The following is a 25,111-nucleotide window of genomic DNA, read 5'->3' as shown; positions in this document are numbered from 1 at the left end:
GATCTTCAGTTATTCCATATTACAATAGAGTTATTACCTACCTGGGAGGGTTGTATTGAGAATTAAATAAGATAATTTATACAGATCACTTTACTAAACATCTGACACATAGTAGGTTCTCAATAAATGTTAATCTTCTTACTACCACTACTAGGTCATGTTGAAACTCTTTGGCAAATTATTTAAATTATTTAAAATCATCATCAATGTTTTCTTCACTATAAAATAGACTTAAGTGGACCCTCAGAATTGTAAGAAATTACCTGCATTCCTTTTACTACCCCCCCAGACTAGTGGCGACATTTCTGAAGAAAAGTAGGTGTTTAGGAATCACTTTTTAGAACTTATGTGTGCTAAATTCTGTAAATATAAAGTGAATAATGTGATTTCTGTCACCAGCAATTTACAGCATAGGACAACAAACATAAGAACAGATACGTACAATACTCTAAGTTAAGTATTACATTCATTGATTTGTGTACAAAGTAGAGTGCTAGTTTAGAGGACATATGCAAACGAAGAACTGAGATGGAGTACGTAAAAAGAATTTGAAGAAGGTTAAAAGATTTTCTGTTTAGGGTTTTCTCACCATAACTTAGCTAAAGCAATAGCTAACATTTATTGATCGCCTACCATGTGCCTAGCAGCAGTATAAGCTTTGGGCATGTTGTAACCCATTTAATTCTCACAAAATAGGTAATATTATTATCCCTGTTTTACAGATGAAGAAACTGCACAAAGAAATGAAGCAGTTTGTTCAAGGTCATGGATGTAGCTATTATACATGACCTATAATAGTAGATGATTGTCCAGGTATTCAAACCCAGGTAGTTTAGTTCTAAAACTCAAGCTTATAACCAATATATAACATCACCTCCAATTTCTTAATAACATTTAAGCATCCTAATGACATGGCGAACTGAAATACCAAGAAACCATCTCAGCTTCTCAATCCATTCAGATAGAGTAGTTGCTAGAGTTAACTGAGAATTTAGTACCTACATGTAGTGCCTGTGTAACAATAAGATGAAATTCATGGGACTATCAAGGGTGACCTCTGTTGTGCTTATAAATGAATACAAAATCAAATGGTTTTTTTTTTTTTTTTTTTTTTTTTAATTTTAAAGCTAATCAGAGCAGGGCTGGTGGGGAGAGGTTGAGGAAGAATTTTGTTTCCTTCAAATTACTGTTTTTAAAAAACTTTCCCATATGGTAGGTCAGCAAGATCATTCAGTTTTTTCTTGTGAACTTTAAAAAATGGTAAAGGTAGTGTATAGAGGAAGGGCATCTTAGCATTCAAATTCATGATCCCCTTGAGCAATACTTATGGTACTCAGTTTAGACGTCAATTACTAGCTGTATTACAGCGATACCAAGAATTTAATCACTTCTCCCTCAGTATTGCTTATTTAAGCAGCCCACGCACTTACCTATCTTTGTAGGAGTTTACTTCTGTTATAAGGTACTGTGTAAGCACAGAAGTAAGTAACAATGGTGAATAAAGAAATATATGTTGGGTTATTTTAGTTAATTTTAATTAAAAGCAAATGGCAAATGGCATCAGATCAATACTTATTAAAATAAAACAGTTAAACCCCCCCTGAACCTCAGCAACTCAAAATTTGCAATTCAGTCATACTATACATGGATTTTATTGAGCCAAAAGTTAAAAATTTATGAATTACAGTTCTGTGATGTGATTAAAAAGGAATACAAAAAAGAACACAATTATAAACTGGAATTGTGTCAATTTAGTTCAGTTGATGTATTTCTTACAAGATGATCATCTCTATATGGGAAAATGTTTGGAAATGCATGTATGTATTTTTTTGGTCAAGTTAAATACGAAAAGTAGATATATTTCAGTGTATACTATGAATTGACTTTCTTAAAGAGGTTTATTTTTCCCAGTGGTTTCTGATTCCACAAACAACTAGGTACACTTTGAAGGGAGATGTTTATCTTCTTTTAAAACTTTGGATATTGATACCACCAAGGGCAGTCCATTACGTGAGTGCAGAGCTAAAGGAATAGAAAAACCTTGTTACCTAAGCTACTAAGTGAATATTCACATTAGGTTGGCTAGAGACCATAATCTTCAGCTGTAGTTCTTATGCAAGTTCCTGATTACAGAAGTCATTGTTAAAGGTAAGGTTTTATCCCTTTGTAGTCTCATTTTAAGTGGCAAATGTAGATTTTAATTAAGCAGTAGTAATATGACTTTTTTGCCTGATCTTGCAGTAAATTCTGATCCTGTATAACACATTGGAGATGGTAATAGTTTGGTTCATATTTTTAAAAACCAGCATTTGTTAATATGTCTGACACAGGTAGTTAATGTTTGCTTTTACTGTGGCTTGTTTGGATTCATCATTTTTATTTGACTCACTGGCAGCCATGTGTTTACGGATGGCTGTAAAGTTACAATTTAACTTTCAAGGCTCTGTGTAATTTGTTTTTTGTTAATGAAGTGCTATAAACAGCATTATGAAGCTTTTCTCTTTTAATCTTGAAAGGAAAAAAATCCATCTCTAAAAAAGCAATCACAAAGAAGAGGAAAACTGTCACAAAGTCACCTACTGTACCAGAATTTCAGGTAAATGTTTCAACTTTGTCTCAATTTTTAAATTTTTTGTTTCAGTTTTCGTATAATTCCTCGAGAGTTTGGCTGAATTCCAAGAAACTGTAGCACACATACTTGTAATGAAATGTTTCTGACAATGACTTTTCTCCCCACAAGTGCAGATGTAGCCAAGATTTAATCTACTAGTATTTCACAATATTTTACCTCTATTTTTATCTTTTAATAGTGAAAACCCTCTTTTATGTCTTAATCTCTACTGTTTCCTAGAAGCAGTTTAATAAAAATAATATATATATATACTGTATAGTATGTGTGTGTGTGTGTGTGTGTGTATATATATATATATATATATATTTATATTTTATATACATAAAAGCAAATGTGTGAATGAAACTCTTCCAAGAACAGATCCTAATTTGAAGATGGTAATATTGCCTCGGTAATTTGCTTTCATTTATTTGGGCACTGTAGAAATAAATGGTAGATTTATTAACTTGAAAAACAAATCTTTCAACTCTTGGCTATATATAATGTTCAGAGAGAATATTAAGTAAAGGTTAATTGAAATGGTCTTTAAACATTTCTACAAAAGGAAAAAGTAATTGTTTGTACTGCCATCTGATTAAGAGTTTTTTATTTGTAGCTAATACTAAGCAGAGAATCTCACCCTAATTAATGCTTTTATTTTCTATTTTATAAAAGATGTATTTTTTTCAATAAATGACACTTTCTTTAAAACATCTTTGTATCTATGTGTCCAGTCAATTTTTAAAGTTTTATAAACTCATACCTAATGGCCAAAAGATAAAAGTGAATGTTAAAATGAATTTGTGAGTCTCATGTCAAGTAGAGATGAAAATAAAAGGACAATAACTATGAAAATATTGATAATATATAATGTGAGTTTAATAGTTAGATATATCCAAAAATCTGGAGACATTTATTTTCAATAAAAATTCTGTTTTGGAGAGTGTTCTTATGGAAGTTACTAACTGGTAAAAATTTAACATTTTTAAATCAACAGTTAAAGAAAATAGACATGCTTTTCTCTTAGTACTTTAGAATAGAATATTTTTAATGATACGCTTAGGAGGAATTGCAAACATTTCTACAAAATCCTTTTATATATTTTATAACCTTCGTTCTAGAGTAGTCAATAAAAAAATGCAATTTTACTGTTTACTTAGAGGCCTTTATACCATTTCTTGTAACATATTTTTTAATGCTTTAGCATTATATTACTGTGTTTCCACCGATGTCACACTGTGTTTACTATTTCTGCCACTTATTTTTTTTCTCAGTCCTCAAAGCATCGGCCTAGGGAATATAGATGTTAGATCAAATCTGGCCCATTGTTAATGTTTCCTCTATACCCATCTTAGTGAATAGACTTTTCCATGTATTAAGTAGCACAGGCTGCATAGACAGTGTTTTTTAAAATTGCAGTGGTATTCATTAGTGAGGTGTGAAATCATTTTACTGGATTGTATGACCAGTGCTGCTTTTTTAAGCTAACAAAATTAGAAAATAAATTATCAGCACAATTACATATAGTAAGCGTGCTACATATAGCAATGTGAATATGTACACTCACATATATTGTTTCATGAAACTTTGGTTTCAGGTGTGTGTGTATATACAAGGACATGCATTGTATAATGTATGTTTGACTATGGGTCATGGTCAAAATATTTTGCTAGATTGAACTGTTTAAAATAGTCTTGTTCCTGGTTCTCAAGGTGTCCTAGAGGAAGAGAAAACAGAGAGAGGGAAAAAGACAGAGAGAGAGAGAGGATAGAGAGGAGTAATCGTCTCATGAAAATAGTGGTTCTTATGCCTAGTTTACAATATGAATTCCACAGCATTACTTGTAGAAAAAATTGGCAACTATCTCACAGGGAAATAGATCATTTGCTTCAGATATGCACATTAATAAAATAGGAGATAGTATTAGTAGTCACTAGTAAACTTTGTTGTTAAATGCAAAACTTAGTTTTGTCTCTCAGAATAATATTATGTAGTGTGTTACTTTATTTGAAAGTCTTCCACATGTAAGAAGAGTATTATGTAATAAAGTGAATTTATTCCTGTCTCGAAAGTTCTAGTGATATGATATTTAGCACCTCAGATTCTGCATATTATTTGTTTTGTCCAAGGTGTTTTAAATATCACATTTCTAGTATTAAGCATAAAAATATAGAAATATTTAGCCAGAAGATCTTCATATTATTCATTCTAAAATCTCTTACTGCTGAATAATAAACCTGTTTTTGGATAGATAATAGATCCCTTTTATAAAACCTAACCGATTTGCCAAAGGACCGGTCTTCTTTAAATTGACAGAAAGCATCCTTAGATAGAGGTAAATGAAAGTGTTAAGTTGTGAAGTTTTTTTTTTTTTTTTTTTAATTCTAATGAATTTTTAAAAATCTTTTAACCTCAGCTACTTTTTAGTTTGACAGGGTTTTCACTGACTTTTTTAAAACTAGAAGTTGAACTTGCCTCCCTATTTGCTTCAGGAAGAGTCCATGTTTATATATACTTCTAATATCTGTACCCCACTTTTAGAAAGTAATCATCCCAGTCCTATTTAAAGTATGCACTGTGACCATTCAAATGGTGGATTGGATTTGTGGGGTGGGGGTGTGTACAGTCGGCCCTCTGTATCTGTGGGTTCTGCATCTGAATTCAACCAACCTTGGATTGAAAATATTTTTTAAATGTGTCTGTACTGAACATGTACTGGTTTTTTTTCTTGTCATTATTCCCTAAACAATATGGTATGACAACTATTTATATCACATGTACATTCCATTAGATATTATAAGTAATGGAGAGATGGTCTAAAGTATATGGGAGGATGTGTTATATGCAGATACTATACCACTTTATCTCAGGGTCTTAAGCATCCTTGGATTTTGGTATCCACAGGGTTCAGAGATGAGTCCTGGAACCAGTACCCCACGGATACTGAGAGACGACTGTATATTGTAAAGGGGCTAACCAAATGTGTGCCACTTTTTCGTAAGAGTTATGTCAATGGTTCTTAAACTTTAGATAGTATAAAAATAATGTAATAACTTTATTTAAAATGAAGATTGCTGGTTTCATACTCCAAAGACCTTGATTCAGTGGATGTAGGTAGGTACCAGTAATCTGCATAGCGGTTAAACACAAAGGTTCTGCAACCAGGCTACCTACTGGGGTTTGAATGCCAACTCTACCACTGATTAACTCTGTAACTACGGGGTAAGTTATTTAACCTCTCCGTGATTCCAGTTTCTCATTTGTACAGTGGGGTAATAATGGTACCTAGTAGAATTGTTGTGAGGACTGAATGATATAGCTTACTGTTTTAGCCATTTTTACTATGTTTTCAGATAAGCAGGTCAGTTGCTTTTGATGAAAACAATTATGAATGGGAAAATCAATTAAAAAGGCATAAAAACATCTTACTGACCCTTAGCACTTTTTCCATTTGCTTAAAACCTTGAAATAAATCCTGGATTTGGTCTTAATGAAAGTGGCACATGATTAAGCCTATAAGAATTTGAAAAGTGGAAAACCAAGTAATAGTATTTGCATCATTATGTTTGACCAGAATGAAAACTTATGCTTATCCCTTCTTCATTGTTATGATGCATTATACATTTAGCATGTAGGGGAAATTGTTGGATTTTTTTTTTTTAGTGATAATTGTAGAATATTGGTGATTTAAGCTTTTATATCAACTTTAACATTTACTTATTACTTCGTTAAATTGGTAAAATTCTTTTTTCCTTATCTGTTTTATAGTAAAAGAAAGACTGTTAGACTGAAAAGTGAATATCAGTTTTTCTAATAGTTACTTTTTTCTAGAAAGTCTTTTCATTTAACATTTAAGAGAGAAATCTAATATGACTTCTCTTTTATACATAATTATGACAGAAAGTTACAGCAAGTATTTTTAAAACTTAATGTGTTGAGTCTCAATAACATAAGCTTTAAAAATGATTTAACAGCCTTAGTTACCATAAGTCTGCTTTTCATTGATAACCAAAAAAAAAAATCTTTCGTACAGTGTGCACTTGCTCCTGTTTCGTATGCATAGTTGATTTTAAAGGCTCCTTTGCAGAACTCCAGAATCCAGCTGCTAAGACTTCTATTACATTGTTTTCAAACATAAACAAAAACTTACTGAAAAAAAAAATCTATATTTCTCCATCTACTCAATGGAGAAACTAAGGGATAAGAAATAAAGTACTTCAACATAACAAATTGAGACTAACACTAAAATTAGTTTTTTTAATGGCTTTATTGTTATGACCTTTTGATTATATCATTGTTTTGAATTGCTGCCTCTTAAAATGAGTGTTTTTAATCTTGGCTTTCTGTTTTACTTTTAACAGCAGGAATTTTTACCTCTCTCTTAAAATTAATATAATTCTCCCTTAAACAAATATAGTTTATTGAGGGAAACATCTGTGTTTAATCACATGGTTGTTTCTCAGACTTATTTGCCTTTCACATAACTAGTGATATCCTTATTTGCAGGTTTTTAAATAGTCCTTATTGCTAGTATGGTAATGATAAGAAATGAGGAGTTTTCTGTCTGCATAGTTTTAGCAGATGCTATTATAATGTTAGTTTAAATACAGTATAAGTTTTGAATTTATAGCATGCATTTAGTATTTCATTGATAATTGTTATAATACATTACAGGATCTTTTTAGTAGAATGGGAGTAAATGTGATCCCTTTTGCCTGGACGTATTCGTTTTTACTTTCCTATATTGTTTACCCTTTGCTTTGCTTTTTAATATAATCTACCATGTTGTTTGTATTTCTTAATGTTACCTTCTGTCCTTTTTTGGAGCAAGTAAATATCTTTCAAACCTATTGAGGTTTCTGTCCAAAGGACATAATTTCTAGTTTGATATATCAATAAAGTAAGGAATAATATATTATGTAGTTGTTCTGAGATGTGGTCGTGGAGTTCTTTTGATCTCTACAGGGCCTCCCCACTCCCACCACATACATACATTGCTGCTTGAGTTGAAAAGACGACCTTTTAATATTACCATTTAATAAAAATGAAAGCTTAGATATAAACTAAATCCTAAAACTGTAATACAATTTCAGTTGTTAGATTTGTTTATTTTGTGTTGTTTACAAAGACACCTTTAAAAAGAATATAATATAGTAGGAGAAGCCCTGGATTCTCTGGTTTCCTCTGTCAGTGTGTCCTCTTAGGTCACTTTACCTCTGTTAGTTTAATTAGCTTTTATGTGAATTGGAGATAGGCCTCTTTAGCCTCTGCTAAGGCTTGGACAAATTACATGTTTTTAGTCCTTTCAGCTCTGAGATTTGATTTTGTAGCTCTGCCATGGGTTATATCAAATGAAGATTAACTTGAGGGAGTGTGACAGCCTTGGAGAGGTTCTTCTTGGGAGATAAAACTCTTCTTGTATGTAACCTCTGTGGCAACACTGAAAACCTGCTCTTGTGAGTGTTAGTAATGTGACCTGACTGTAATCTGAGGTGCTATGGAGCTTTGTGTTCACCCCTGCAGGCCCTGTGCCTCAGATGTTTTTCAAATGCAAGATAATGAGAAGGAGGCTTTAATAAGGTGTTTTGCTTTGTTCAAAAGATATCTGTGTTCTCCTTATTAAGGTGAACTTTACTTATGGGATTGATTCTGTTTTTAAAAGCATCATATGAAGTTGAGTTGAGTGTAATGGCTACATATATGCCTTACTTTGGGGGCAGAAGAGAGGCAATAGAGTTGTATATGATGTTGAGTTGGCATAAATGAAATTAATTGTGTTTCTATTCAATAATTTTATAAAAGGTTAATTTGACTGTATATTAGGTATATATATTAGGGATACATTAAATATACATATAGGGAGAACATATTAGTATTAATATATAAAGAGTATAAATTGTTATGTAGCTATTAAGGTCATTTTAATACAATCTCAGAATAAATATTATAGCTAAAAATATTTTAAGAAGCAATTGTCTTATTGTACCTTTAATTCAATATGCCATTCCCTATTTGGAAATTAATCTTTTTGTATTTTCATACTCATTAGCTCCATAGTGCCAGAATGTTCCAGTAGCCATGTTGACTTGTAATTTCATGGTCATTTAGTACCTTACTATTCAAAAATGTTATCTGCAGATTATACCTGGGTTGTTATATATATACTTGTTAGAAATGCAGAATCTAGGGTCTTACCTCAGACCTACTAAACAAAAAACTGTATTTTATTAAGATCCCCTTGCAATTCTTATGCACATTAAAGTTTGAGAAGTACTTATTTAGTGCAGTTTACTAACTGGATACCACTTGAAAGTGTCGTTTTATGTAGTTCTTAAGCTGTATGATTTCATTCATGGTTTGGCTTCAGAACTGTGTTCTCTTCCTTTAAATGGAGCATAAATACCTGTTGTCTTCCTAACTGATAATTCAAAGATCTCAAAATGTTTTGGGGCATGTTTGTTGGGGTATATGTCTTCATTGTACCTGTGAGTTTCTACAAACTGCATGCAAAATGTACTGATACTCCTTGTGTAGTGAGACAGCTGAGTCGCAAGTAAAAATTCCTCTGAAGTTTGCTATATGTGCAAATAAGAAATCTATGATTTGATTTTAACAAGTACACCAAGTTTAATGAAAAGGGGTCTAGCCATCCATCTGCAAGCTCTGGGGCAAATTTGACATAGTCATCAGAATAGCAGATCAAACTGAAAAGCTTAGTTCTCACTGAATACTTAATAAAAATCCACTGTAGGGACAACATTGTTCCAAGTCTTCATAGTTAATGATAGAAGTTGAAAACACTGTCTGGCTCTAGACTCACTTGCCTGGTTGGCCAGTCCATTGCTTGGTCATCAGCATCTCTTTCATAAGTAGATTTGGTAAATTGCAATGTGTAGTTTCTAATAAATATCAGCTATACTGTCCTACTACATCACTGTATTGTTTCTACTCTCAAATTGTTTAATTTGGAATACTTAAGTACATATTTCCCTACTTGATCAATTCATGAGTTTGAAATTATATAGATATTCCTAATTGTTAATACAAATTACAATTATCTGTGATCATTTTTTCTTAGTCTCTTAGGTTGAACTGTCTTGCCATTTTTGTAAATAAAAAGCATATCAGCAATTTCATATGGTTTAACCTGATAAAATAAATGTAAGGGGCTCGGTCTTTTTTTGTCACTCAATAGCCACTAGGAATTACCTTGTTCAGCAGTTTCATGTGGTTTAACCTAATAAAAGAAATTCAAGGGGCTCTTATTTTTGTCACTCAGTAGCCACTAGGAATTATCTTGTAACCCACTTTTGCCTTTATTTTTTTTTGTTGTTTGCTCTTCTAACAAAAGAAAGTGCCTTTTAGGAAAAACAACGCCCTTTCATGGAAATTAATGAATGTAACAAACATGGGGCAGATAAAAGCTAATGGTGAATTAGTAATTTATAAGTACGGTATGTTTTTTAAATTATATGGCATAAACATTATAAAAACACTTTTCATTAATCCGAGATTTTTCTTCTCTATTTGGTTGCAGTTTTGTTTCAGAAATGTAGTTCTTTTCACAATAAGTTTTAAAATCTAGCTTAAATTATTTTAGGAAAAAAATGTATTGAATGAATTGGAGAAATTTAATATAATTTCACAAAAATTAAATGTAGTTACTAATATTTTTGTTAATGTTGCTGACATTTCACTAAAACTTCAGTAATTAAACCAAGCTAGTTTAGTTGTTAATAACTAAGAATTATTTTGGCCATTTGCCAGTGTTACCAGGTGAAATAAAATGAGCCTCATAATTATGAAAGGAAATAGATGCTATCTGTGGAGATGGTTTTATTAAATATTACTTAACTGATACTAAGAATGTGTATTTCATTTTGTTTAGGTCTTTGAATATGTTACATATAGTTGCAGTCCTTTTAGCAATCCCAACAGCAATAACTAAGGTTTGTTAAATTGTATAGTTAGCAAACCAAAGCAAAGGTGTAACAACAGTTCTCCAGGACTGTGTTTATTCACCTACTGGGAGACTGCCTAATGAAGTATATCTTAAAGGTGATTTGACAACCTGTGAAATCTAGGGTGAGTTTCCAGATCTTTGTCATTCTGGGCTGAAAGTTAATAAAGTTAAGAAAGTACCCGAATTACAAAGCAAACTGAAAGGTGGGGATGTGGGATTAAACCACCAGTGTTGAAATTTCAGCTTCTTTTTACTAAGCCTGAAGTTCATACATCATAGCAAGTAAATATATTTTAAAATATAAACTGCAGAGCTTTCCTTGCTTTTTACTATTACAGAGAAAAATAATTGTGAATTCAGTGTGTGTTAAAACAACTTCTGTTACCACATTTTGGGTGTTTTATATTATGTGTTATCAAGCTGTGTTTTTGTGTTTTATTTTAGCTTATTTGCACTAATCTTGATGAACTCAGGGAATTAATCACAAAAATCGAGAATGAACTCAAAGATCTGGAAAACAGTAGAAAAAAATCGGTAGGTGTTGATCCAAAAGTTCTATCTATTATTGTCAGCATTAAAATTTATTCCTGCTTTTTTCTAAAGCCTTTTTGAAACCTTGTTTTCCTGGATTACATTAAGATTTACAATGAAAGATAGAAACATTGTTTCTTTTATTTCTCCTGTGTGGTCTAGTTTTTATTTTTAATAGACAGAAATCGTGCCAGGAGCAGTTAATTTTGTTTGCCTGGTTTGTTCAGGTATAGTTTTAGATATTTCCCAATATACTGGCTGGTTGTTTTCTGACTGGTAGTTTTTTGGGTGTTTGCCTTGCAAATATTCTTAATAATTATATGTTTTTAATGGAAGTTTATTGCTTAGTAACAAAATTTTAATTAAGTGTAACATAAAAACAGATGTAAATTGTTTAATACTGCCCCAGATAATTTTGATACATACTTAAACAGTGTGACTTTTTAAAGAACCTTTATCTGCTGAAAGTTTTTTAACTTTCACTGTATCCTCTAAATTATAATTAGTCTTTGCTTTCATTTTCTAATATTTTAATTGTTGAGAGACTAGAGTTTAAGGGCATTATATTTATTCACCCAATACTTGGTAAAACACTTAATTTTGCTGTTTATTAAATCAATAACACCTACTTAGCTAGCATTTATAGTTGGGCTATGTACAGATTTTTAAATACAGTTACATACCAATAAATAAATAGGAAAGGCTTTAAACACTGAAGAAAATTGATCATTTTTTTAAAAACCCTTTGTTTTGTGCCTTAGGAATATCATGAAGCCACTTTTAGATCTTTGCTCAGAACCTGTTAAGATATATAAAATATGGTTAGTGATTCAGCAAGTTTGATATCAGCAGATTGTGTTAGTCATTTTATATGTTATTAGGAAAGACTTATTGGTAGCACTCTGAAAGGAAGAGATTGCAGTACCTTAAAAGTACAACCTTCTGAAGTTACTTAATACTAGGGTGAAACAGCCTTAAGCATTTCAGAAGTCTAATGTGTGATAGATAACCCTGAGAGTATCATGGTAATTTAAGAGAGAGAATAAATGTTCATAATGATAGTCATCAATTAGCAAGAAAACATTATGTTCAATATATAACGTGAAAATGTGGAAAACTGCGTATTTTAGAAATATTTCCATTAAAAATGGTTTAGACTGTTATATTTTTATACATTTACACTTTAGGTATATGGGCAGTCTCTTGATGTGGAAGACCAGGTGTTTCATTAAAATTTACTGCTGTGATATATTCCTCAAACATTTATGTTATATAAATGTTTTTCTGTTAAAAAAAAAAAAAAAAAGCCAGAGGTTTTTTATTTTTATTTATTTATTTTTTTTGATATTTTATGCTCAGGAAGGACTAATTCTGTTCTTTAATAGGGAGGAATAGTTTTTTAAAAATATCAGAGTGTTACTGTTTTTTGCAGAAGTTGTTTGTTTTTAGGGAGGTGTCCATATTTCATTCTAAACAGAATTCTGTTAAATTTTGCCAGTTTTTTATGCTACAGTTAAACATAACTTACTTTTATTTATTCCCATATTGTAAATTAGAAGTTTTTTTAATGCATAGTTTTAAGCATGGTTGATTTATGTACTTATGGCATATATTATAGGAGAAAAAGACTTTTGCAAGCATTCTAGAGGTTTCTGTAAAGCCATTTACCTCATTTCCATTGGTACTGTGTAGAAGAAAAGTAAAAGTAAATATAAACCACAGCCAGGCATGGTGGCTCAGGCCTATAATCTAAACACTTTGGGAGGCTGAGATGGGAGGATTTCTTGAGCCCAGGAGTTCGAGACCAACATGAACAACATAGCCAGACCCCAACTCTACAAAAAATAAAAAAGCCTGGCATGGTGGTACATGCCTGTACTCCCAGCTACTCAGGAGGCTGAGGCGGGAGGATCACTTGTTCCCAGGAGGTCAAGGCTACTGTGAGCTGTGTTCATGCCATTGCAGTCCATCCTGGGCAACAGAGTCAGAACCTGACTCAAAAGAAAGAAGAAGTAAACATAAACTACCAGTATTTGACATTGTATTCCTTGAGGGCATGTTTATCAGAAAATTCTAGATTACCCTAGGATTTAGTTGATTCGATTTGTATCTCTAAACTTTTAACTTGTCCATGCCCCCTGATGTGTGCATATTAGTTTTAAAGTATGTTTTCCACCCTTCAAAATGTAAAAATTTTTGGAACTATACTTGGCAGGGATAATCTTATTGAGATTACCAACATAAGAGCTCTTTCTCCTTAATTTAAACTGTTTAAAAGATTGTTTAGGCTGGGCACAGTGGCCCATGACTGTAATCCCAGCAGTTTGGGAGGCCAAGGCTGGCAAATCACAAGGTCAAGAGATTGAGACTATCCTAACACAGTGAAACCCCTTCTCTACTAAAAATAAGAAAAGTAAGCTGGACGTGGTGGTATTTGCCTCTAATCCCAGCTACTTGGGAGGCTGAAGCAGGGGAGAATCGCTTAAGCCCCGGAGGCGGAGGTTGCAGTGAGCTGAGATCATACCACAGCACTCCAGCCTGGGTGACAGAGTGAGATTCTATCTAAAAAAAAAAAAAAAAAGATTGTTTAGATCAATGGGTTATCTTAACCAATGAAATGGCCACACAGCATAAAGCAAATAGACAATAAAAGTTTGCTTCTATTCCTTATTTTTTACAAAAGCTAATTATTGAGTGTGATAGATGTGCTAGGAATGAACTTTACTGAATGTTTATGTTAATATTTACTACCAGTTCTACTGGAATCATTTGCGAATAAGGTATTACACTTAACTGAAATTCTAGATAACCGAAACTTAAACCTTTGATACTAAAACTTATTTTAATGGAAAACTTCCCTGACTCCTTGTACTATACTGAACACAATTTAACCTTTTTTTGATGACTCGAGGGTCATCATTATGAATACCAATATTGTACTCTAAAAATCTATTGGTATTAGTAACTCTGATTAAACATTTACCTAAAGGCCTTTATGTTAATATAATTTTGAAGGATTTTGTTTGTATTTTTGTTTTTGTTCTGTCTTTTCCTCATTGCCAAGCTGTCTGTCACCTGTTATTTATTGTGTATGTCCATATACTTGCTCTAGCTGATATATTGTGGATTAAGAAAGCAGGTAACCATACTTACTAGAATTGGGTTCATGGTGAAGACCTGAAGGATTTTCTTAATAATGAGGTGTATAAACTTGGTAATAGTGACAAGTATTTTGACTGATTGTCTTGTGGCCTTCGTTTACTGTTGTCAGATAAATGAAGTATTAATACTGATCTTCATAAGAAAGTATCACTGTTAAAACTAAGTATTTGGAGTCAAAACAATTATTTTATTATCAACATTCATATCTATAAAAATGGCTCCAGCAACAAAGAAGACATATTCCATTATAAATATTTCTTTGTCATGAATGTCATCAATAAAGATACAAATTACACATGTGATAGAGGATTATCATGGATTCATGAAATATATACACCACGCTGCTTCAGGAGGCTTCTCTGCCAGACCTTCTCAGGTAGTTTTTCCTACCAAAGTACAAAAGCCACGAGGAAGAATGATCCCATTTATTCACTCAGGTGAATATTCCATTTTAAAAGTTTTTGGTTTGATTGTTTTTTAATTAATAAGCTTTATTTTTCAGAGCAGCCTTATGTTTACATAACAAATCTTTTTTAACCTTTTAGAGGTTTTGTCATTGAACATTGTACTGGAAGACTTAGTGTTTTAAAATTTAAATTGTTTACTCATTCTTGCAAACAACTAATTTTGTTTATGGTTAATTATGTGAAGAGAAATTTTCTGAAATTTATGCTTAGTTCACTTGATCCTATCACTTCATTTAGGGGTTTAGTCCAAAAAGTCATCATCTTTTGGATCCTGTGGTACTGAACTTAATTATCTACCTGAGATTTGTTAGAAGTGAGACCTCTGGTTGAGATAAATATGTAGTTTGACAAAGTCCTTTAATTTTGTCTTTCTCATCATTATTTAGATCATAGCATTATTTCATGATCTAAAGAAGAAATCGCAAAACTTTTTATTTTCGTGTTTTTAGTTAAGAGATAAATTTTGCATTTTGCTTAATTATTTGAAAAATATCCTTTTTTAGTCTAGGAAATCTATTCATTTTTCTGAAAGATAGAGCTAAGATATTGATAAATTTACCTGCTCTTATTGTACTTGCAATTTGTTAGACAATATTGCTTTCTAAATAATAAAAATTGGAATATTTTGCCAAGCTTATATTTCTAAGTATTTCATATAATCCCCTTTTCCCTCATATTCTGTATCATAGTTCTGATTTTCAAAGAAGTTTCAATCTTCTTCAATTAAGGAAAGACGCTTGTAGATATTGGGTATGAGGAAAAGTGAAAATTTTGCAATAACAATGTTACTTATAAGGGAAAAACGCTTGTCTGGGTTATATGATGATAAATGAAATACTGATAAGTAAATTTAAAATGTAAGACCATATCTTTTCTAATACATCTTTTAACAGATAAGCCCCTCAACATTGAACAGGATCTAAGATAGATTTTATTTATAATCAGTATGTAAGGAAGGCTATATATATTGAGCACAACTGCCTGTGCACTTTGATCCTGTGATGCTATTTGGAATTTAACTTTTGCTCTTCCCCATTTCTACTCCCTACCTCCAAAAGTAATATATGCAATGGTGTGTTTAGCAGACCACCCCAATAGTGGAAATTTGGAAACAATCCATATGTCCAGCGGTAGGGAGACGACTAACAATGTTAACACACTGTTATATAGCTAGTAAAATTGGTAGTTCATTGTTACAACATGGATATATTTGTGAAATGTTAAGTTTTAAGAACATACCACAATAGGCCAGGAATAGTGGCTCAGGCCTCTAATGCCAGCACTTTGGGAGGCTGAAGGGAGCAGATCATAAGGTTAGGTGTTGGAGACCAGCCTGGCCAACATGGTGAACCCCATCTCTACTAGAAATACAAAAATCATCCAAGCTATGGTGGTGCGTGACTGTAATCCCAGCTGCTTAGGAAGCTGAGGCAGGTGAATTGCTTGAACCCAGGAGGTGGAGGCGGCAGTGAGCCAAGATCGCACCACTGTGCTTGAGTTCACACCACTGCCATCCAGGCTGGGCAACAGAGCTAGATTTTGTCTCAAAAAAATAATAAAAAGAACACACAAAATAATATGTATGTAATGATTACAATATGTAAAAAGGTATGTTAAAAAGAATTGTAAAGAAATTTCAAGTAATAGATAAAATTAATCTTATGTTGTTAAAATAATGTAAATCCAGAATACAATAACAATACTTCTCTTACCTAACCAAAGGGTGTCCATTGGCTAGACTGAATATTAGAGAAGTCAGAAGCTTAGATCAGAGATGCTGACCCCTCAGTTTTTTGGTCAAAGAGTTCTGTGTTAAGCCAGTGATTATCAGTCAGGAGTGAGTTTGCTGCCCTTCCGTAAGAGACATCGATTGTCATAGTTAAAGAAGTGGCACTGACATTTAATGGACAGAGGCCAACAATGCTGCTGAACATCCTGCATTGTAATGATCCTGCAATGCACAGACATTTCTTCACAACAAAGAACTTTCTTGTCCCAAATGTCAGTTGCGTTGAGGATGTAAAACTTTGGTCTAAGCCTGTATTTGCCAAGGGCCCTCCGTGTTCTTTCATTCTGTCCACTCCTGACAACTTACTATGGAGATAAAACAAGTTGATGTTTTGAAAGTTAGGTAGAAATCAGTGAAATCATAATACCAGATCCCATCATAGAGAGAGTATTCTATTACATAATATACTTCTAATTAAGACTTAAACTTGATGAAGTTTGTGAATGTCTTATTCTTTCATCCAGGCTGGAGTGCAGTGGTGCGATCTCAGCTCACTGCAACCTCCGCCTCCAGAGTTCAAGCGATTCTCCTGCCTCAGCCTCACTTCGCTGGGATTACATGCATGCTCCACCATGCCCAGCTAATTTTTGTATTTTTGGTGAAGAGTGGGTTTCACCATGTTGGCCAGGCTAGGCTCAAACTCCTGACCTCAGGTGATCCACCGCCTCGGCCTCCCAAAATGCTAGGATTACAAGCTAGTGTGTCTTTTATAATTTGCTTTAAGCCCTTTTGAATTATATGTCACATACCCTATTCAAATATAATAACATTTTAAATGTCAGGCATTTTTCAAAGTCCCACTAAATTTGTACTGTCTTCTGTTTAACAGTTTCTTTACTACCTTCCCCAGTTCTGGAAAGTTGAGTTTAAATCTATGAAGATTAGGGTTAAAAAAACGAGCTTTACATCATTCTGAGTTTTTGAATTATAGAAGATATCAAAATCTTTGGAAAGACTTTAGTTCAGCACCTTTTGTGAGTTGGAAAATTATGTCAAAACTGAATGGACTGAACATTAATAAAACTTGCCTCGCATCTTACCAGATTCTGTAGAAAAAGAAAAAATATATATACATTATGTATTGAAGGAAAATTAACCCAGAATCCAGCAGGGAGAAGAAAGGAGCCTAAATAGAAGGCACAGAGTACTCATGTGGGTGTTACAGTAGTTTAAAATAGACCTTATGGGGAACCAGTTCTTTAATGCAAGACGTGATTCTAGCGAGTAGTAGCAGCTGCTTTTAAATAGGACGAGGTGTTTAAGGCAGATTTACTGACAGCATGAAACACTGATAAATAATTTATTGATTGATCTATTTTTTGAGACAGGGTCTCACTCTGTCGCCCAGGCAGGAGTGAGGTAGTGTGATTTTGGCAAGTGCAGTAGTGTGATTTTGGCTCATTGCAACCTCCACCTCCCAGGGTCAAGCAGTCCTTCCACCTCCACCTTCCAAGTAGCTGGGACTACAGGTGCACACTACCATGGCCAGCTATTTATTGTATATTTTGTAGAGATGGGGTTTTGCCATGTTTCCCAAACTAGTCTCATACTCTTGGGCTTAAGCAGTCTGCCTGCCGCAGCCTCCCAAACTGCTGGTACTATAGGCATGAGCCACCGTGCCAGCTAATGATAATTTTTAAAAAGACAATTGAAAAACAAAAGCAGGTCTTAGGGAGTTTAAAACTAACTTGTTTATAATGATAAGCCAAGTCATCAATAGTTAGATTGTATTCATTGTCAGAAAATGTGAAAGACATATTTTAGGAACATTTTAATCAGTTTTTAAATCTTTTGTATCTAAGGAAGAAACCTCAGTTACATGAGAAATGTACTTATGTAGTGGAACATTTACTGTGGGCCTTTTGTGTTAGTCATTGTGAGAAAATAATGACAAAAGTAAATAGAATGCTTTCTCTGCTTTTAAAATATTTCCAATCTTAATTTCACTTATGTGGAACTTTTTATGCCCCTCATGCCAAATAAACATATCATAACTTTGTGGTTTAGATTGTACTGTGAATTGTTTGAGAACCCATCTTTCTGATAGCATGTATAGATCTGTTAAAATTTTATCAATTTGTTTGCTAATACCAATTTATTGAAAACAGTCAAATTAAGTTATCCAGCCAGTGGTTAATTTCTAGTCCAGATTTCTTCTTTGTAAATGAAAATGGTAGCACATCATCTCTTAAATGTATGTTGTTAGATTTTCTTCCCCAGTGACAGTGAACTACCTTCCCAGGAAAGTAATCTGTCACGCAGTTTTTCTCTACAAAGCCGGAAGACAGAGAAACTTGCAGTGTTATCATTATTGTTATTGTTGTAGCTTGCCTTCGTGCTTTCTATTTAAATGCTAATTTAGAAATATAATGGAAATATTGAATATACTGATTCAGCATATTCAGTGTGGGATGCCTTTAAAGTACAAATATGTTCCTTTTCTATGAGTCTTAAGTAAAAATTGGTAAGAGTATCTGAAGAGAAAATAACAGCATACATAATAGTTTATGTTAGAACTTCTGTCAGTGTTAAAATACTTTTTAACTTTTTTCATATTTATATGGATTATACTGTCAAAATAGCACTCTCAAGGGACTGTATACCAACATGATTAATATGATGTTTTATCCCCAAAACTGTGACTATGCAGGAATATGTTAATATGGTAGTAGTTAGGTAAGCAATAAGAAAAATAAGTAAATACTCATTGAATATAGTATTACCTTTTCATTTAATAGTACTTAGACTAAGGAAAATGTCAGATTAGTTTATTAAAATACTTAGTTGCAGTTCATTATATTTGTGCTGTTTTTATACATGCGAGTTTCGATTATACCTTTGGATGTAGCTAGTGATTTTAAATGAGACATCTTTTAGTGCCCAGCCAATTCAGTCAGTGAAGACTTCTTTTTGTAGGGATCAATTTGGCTTTTCTAAAAATTATGCATTTTAATTAAAAAGCATAATATGGCAGGGCACCATGGCTCGTGCCTGTAATTCCAGTACTTTGGGAGCAAAGGCAGGTGGATCGCTTGAGGTTAGGAATTCAAGACCGGCCTGGTCAACATGGTGAAACCTAATCTCTACTGAAAAAATACAAAAATTCGAAATTAGTCGGGCATGGTGGCAGGCGTCTTTAATCCCACCTATTGGAGAGACTGAGGTAGGAGAATTGCTTGAACCCAGGAGGTGGAGGTTGCAGTGAGCTGACATCACACCACTGTACTCTAGCCTGGGCGAAAGAACAAGACCCTGTCTCAAACAAACAAACAAAAAAAGGAAAGAAAAGAAAAGCATATTATATTTAATGTCTTCTCCACCACAGGATTTATGTCTGTGACAAGAATCAAATTTATGACAAAATATGTTTTGTGCTTCATGTGTCAGTGATCTAACAACATATTTGTAAATAAAAGCATATAGGAAAATAGCATTCATATTTTTGTTATATAAGTCATGTTTTTGTACTGTTGTTCATAATAAAAATTTTATCTCTACAATAATATCATCTCAATTTAAAAAAGCATTCTTTGTATATTTTTATATGATTTTAATTTTTTCTTCATATGACTGCCAATACTTGTTTTGCTTAGATATAATATTACAAGAAAATTGATGTAAATACTTGTATTGCTTGTATAAACAAGTGACTTTCACCTAAGTTTAATGTACAAAGCATCTAAATTAAAATGTGCAAAATTATTTGTGGTAATGAGATATTTAATCTAGAATTTATGTCCCTCCTGTTTCTTCCTTTTTAGGTATCCAGTGTCCCCAGCATCAGTAGAATGCCAGCTCCCTCTCCTTGCCACACCCCAGCCAGTATTATGCTGGTGCTATCATACCCATCCCAGATTACTGCAGCAGAATGGAGTTGTTCTTTAGTTGTGAGGTAAGTTTCCCTCCCCACCCATTTCACGTACATAGAGATGCAGCTTTTCTTTTTACAATATTGTGTAGTTTTATAAGTTTTGTTTAAGTTTCTTTTCCTTTATGATTCCTTAAGTTACTGATCTTTTATATTCAAAAACTTATAAAACTACATAATATAATGAAGGACTTACCTTGTGATTATAGACCAGCTCTTCTGGAGCAATCCCTATGGGATATAAAATCTCCAGTGTTTGGTAGTTGGGGCATCTCATGGAAAGGGAGCTGGCAATCTGCAGCTGCAGTGGACATTGGATGAGAAGGCATGAAAGGTAAGTTTCAAATTTAAACTACATTGTATGCCTTTGGTTCCATTTTGTATGCTTGAAATTCATACTTTTATTGATTCATAAGAGAAAAATACTAGCCTCTTTTTTTAAAGTCACTTTAAAGTCAGTAAATATTCAAATTGTTAAATTCATATAATGCATTGAGATTCTCTTGGAAAGGATTTTTTACCTATGGAAATAATGAAAATTCTAACATGCAAACAGTTAATTTATCCCTGTATTCACATATTTGTTTATAAAGGAGAGTTAGAACTAAAATTAGATGCATAAAGCTTATTAAATATATTTTTATTAGTGAAAGTCATAGCTCTTGCCCCACAAATGATCTTTTACTAAATTATCTATCTGCCATTTTTATTGTTTCTGTATTAGATAGTATAGAGAAAGAGTCTTAAGAGCCTTTCTGATTTTTATTACATTCATATTCTCTCTTTGTATTTGAAGATAGAAGAACTTGCTATTTCGCTTTTGTTCTAATTCACTCTAGGTCATTTTAATTTTAATTATTATTGTAATTTTAAAAGTTAAATAAGTTTTAGAGATACTGATTCTACATTACAGAGATACCTACATGTAAATATAGGTACTTAAACAATATAATCTCTTTCTTCTTTAGGAATTGTCTGTGTGGGGTCCAAGAGATATAGCATTGTATAGTAGAAGGAGATTAGATGTTAGTATTTAGAGTATAGCATTCTAGTCTAATGGCTGCTTCTGTCTGCAACTACGCTTGTCTCTCAGTGTCATTGGGAGATTGGTTCCAGGACCCTACCTTTAAACAAAAATCCACATATGTCCAGTGCCTTATATAAAATGATATAGTCTTTAGGTTTAACCTACATACATCTTCATGTAGACTTAAATCATCTCTGTATTGCTTATATACTAGAATGTAAATATGATATAAATAGTAGTTATACTGTATTGTCTAGGGAGTGATGACAAGAAAGAAAAGTCTGTATGTGTTCAGTGTAGACGAAACCATTCATTTTTTTTTCTTCCAAATATTTTCTATTTGTGGTTGGATACAAAGGGTCAACTGTACTTCCCTGTATAACTTTAGACCATTTTCTTCTAGAAATTAAATGCCCTCTGAGTTTCAACTTTAATAATTTCATCCTAGATGAAACATGATCGTTGTTCTTTGTTTGTTCCCCTGTCTGTGTATGTGAATAAAGTTGATCAATCAGAAAAGCTGTTAGTAGCTTTTAGTTAATGACCTAATTTAAAGTTTAGTAAATATTTGATTTTTTTAAATAGATTTTTATATTAGACCCAAGATAAAGCAGATTGTTATCTCTAATTTCTTTTAGATAACTTTTCTTCTCTTTACATTAATTTCATTGTATACTGTGAAACTCTGAGACTATCACTAAGTAGAAAGGAACAGTGTTATTATTTTAATTTGATTGGGGTTATAAGCACCATGTTTTGGCCAAAGAAGATGATACATAAATCAAACAGTGTGAGTTTCCCTTTTACTGTCAGTAATGAAAGCACCTTACCTCAAACAGCAATCCCAAAAGAGTAATTCTCAACTTTTTAAAACTTCTATATGCTTTTGAGCAACGTAAAAACTTGACTCACATTCTCCATGGCAGGGTATAGGGGTGCCTTTGTTGTGGTCATTATACTTATATGTATCTACCAGACAAAGCATTTTATCAATATTTACTTTCCTATAATTTGTGTTATGAAAATAAGAAACTTCTGGGTTTGTTTTCCAAATGTAGAATGATTCAATAAGCATTTTCAAATTATGAATGAAATACTATACCACCACTACCCCAAGCTGAAAATATATAAATAAAGAGAAGCAGGCCACAAAGCATATAACATTAAGAGATCACAGACATTTCAAAACAGGTTAGTGGGTAAGGCAGAGTTATATGACAGAAGTCTATTCTCTAATCATAATATTTAAGTTTCCTTCCCTGTGTTCGGTCTTCTAGTTCAGTATATATTTCTTCATTTTGGATTAAATTCCTAAGATTAGTAATAAAAATAAAATTAGAAGGTAAAACCATTCTAATCTTTTAAAAACTCTTTTTTACAAAGATTAATATTATAATTTAGCAGAGACGCACATACAGCTGACAAATATCTTGAAATAACATCCCATTTACACAGTCTCCCCGTCCTATGCCTCATCTATCTAGACCTAAGTAAGGTCTTCTGTGCCACAGTACTGCTAGTCTGCCTGCATTCCCCACCGCACTACCACATGCTAATCCAGGCAGCAGTCATACTGCCCGTGGTAACTCTACAACTGTCGTTTTTCTTCTGTAACTCCCAATGAGGAATTCAGCATTCCTGGTGCTCCCTAGTCTTTGAACACTTTTTCAGTTAATTCTGCCACAAAGAGTATACTCTCTCTACCATCATACCTTTCCTCTTTCTTCTCTCTTTAGCTTAGGAAACATTTACTTCCACTCTCACCATTTCATTTTTTGAAGCCAAATAGTTGAGAAGTAGAAGAATGTTGGTTATACATCTACCTATTTTCTGTTTTAAGTTCACTTTTTCTAGATGAAAATTACTTTTTGTTCAATTTTATAATGTATCATTTTAATAGTTTTGTGTTCATGGCTTAGAATAAGCACTTTGTGCTATCTTACAACATTTCTTCGAGAAAAACCTTCCAAGGTGTACATGCCTTATTAAAGGGAAAAGTCTACCTATTTTTAAGTCCACTTTTTCTAAATGAAAGTTATTTTTTCAATTTTCTTGTGTATCAGTTTATTAGTTTTGTTTTCATGGCTTAAAATAAGCACTTTTATCTTTTTTTATTGTACTTTAGGTTCTGGGTTACATGTGCAGATCATGCAGGATTGTTGCTTAGGTACATACATGGCAAGGTGGTTATTTGAGAAAAATAAACTTGTAAGGTGTAGCTCATTTTTAATTTGGGTCCTTTGTGTACTTTAGAACACGTTTAACAAGAAAGAGGCCTATGTAGATTAACATACGAAATAAAAGTTACTTTTCTTTAAATTTTTTTCTTAAATGATTCATCATACCATTAAGAAGAAACAAGAATTAGTCGTGAGCCTAGGTTCCATATTCCTTATGTGCACATGTACATATATAATCTCATATCTTCCTACTCTTCTAGTAAACAATTTCCCTTCGAAGATATAAATACCTCAGAGGTAGAAATTTAGCTATTTATGTGTATAATCATTTTGCTGGTTTAAAGCACAGAATATTTTTGGTAAAACTCTATTGTTCATCATATAGGTTTATATGTGACTAAAATTTTCATGACAAATTTGAAGGTCATATATATATGTATATATGTGTGTGTGTGTGTGTGTGTGTATGTGTATATATATATATATGTGTGTGTGTGTATATATACATATGACCTTATATATATTGGGAAATTTATGCACATGCTTAATACTTTTTGCTCTAGATAGTGGTAATTTTTCTGCATTAGTGTTCTGCTTATATGCAAATTGACTCTCTTAACAGTTGCTATAGGATAAAATATAATTTTATGCATGTTAAATGTAACCCATAACATGTATAATTAATGTATCTTTTGTTAGAAATGAAACACGAGGATTGTACAGTATGTAAATTATATCTCAAAGCCATGACAAAAAAAAACAAAAACATGGTTATGTAACAGTAGATAATGGTAATAATAGGTGTATACTTTGGCTTAGCAGCTATAAATTTCTTGTTCCTATGTTATTCAAATAATTTTATGTATACAGGTGAGATGTATCTTCTAGAAGTTTTTATAGCCTGTGGTTAAATTTATTTGATGTACTATTTAAGAGGTAGTGATATGGTTCCAAGAGCTTGGACTTCAGAATCAGGCAGATATGGGTTTAAGTTATAGGACCTTAAGCAAGTTGTTTAATCTCTCCGAGCCTTAGTTTCATCATTTGTAAAGTGAACATAACAATGCACACATTTCAGAAGGCTTTTTGTAAATGATAGGGCTCTCTCTAGATGCAGTATGTATTTGAAATACCTGGGTTAATACTTAGCAAATTGAGAGGACATAAGTAATTATTACTCTTAGTATAACATTAGAGTATTGAAAACAGTAACTGCTTGGTTGCTTTTCTGGGCCAGAAGCATTGTAAAATAAAATAATTGTAAATTTTCCTAAGAAGTTTGTTAGAAAGATTGCTTTTAGACATGGTAATAAACCTACCTTTTCTCCCCTTTTCCCCACTCTTTGGGAGGATTACAGTAACTTTACTTGCATGACCCATATCCTACTTATTTAATGAATTTATGTAAATGTTTATATTTTTACATATATTTAAAAAATAATTTATTAAGACATTTATAATTGATGCAGTTTAAAAATATTTTTAAAATTTGTGTCTTCCAGTTGGATGAAAC

At 32.5% G+C, this 25,111-nt stretch overlaps 1 protein-coding gene across 3 annotated transcripts in view; it reads left to right on the top strand.

Annotated features, from left to right (window-relative positions):
* Window positions 1–25,111, top strand: part of KIAA2026 (KIAA2026 ortholog) — an 83,279-nt gene that overhangs the window by 47,968 nt on the left and 10,200 nt on the right. For 2 of the 3 annotated variants that reach the window (XM_032291080.1, XM_032291082.1), the window contains exons 4-5: window positions 2,517–2,596; window positions 11,019–11,108. In XM_032291080.1, the coding sequence (XP_032146971.1) occupies window positions 2,517–2,596; window positions 11,019–11,108 (170 nt within the window). The remainder of the gene's footprint in view (window positions 1–2,516; window positions 2,597–11,018; window positions 11,109–25,111) is intronic. The other variant, XM_032291081.1, reaches the window with a different exon arrangement.

The sequence above is a fragment of the Sapajus apella genome, unplaced genomic scaffold, assembly GCF_009761245.1.
Source record: "Sapajus apella isolate SASKATOON/1434 unplaced genomic scaffold, GSC_monkey_1.0 scaffold24, whole genome shotgun sequence".
In the NCBI taxonomy this organism is placed as follows: Eukaryota; Metazoa; Chordata; class Mammalia; order Primates; family Cebidae; genus Sapajus; species Sapajus apella.
Note: the sequence above shows the minus strand (reverse complement) of the source record. Positions and strands in the feature narration are given on the sequence as shown.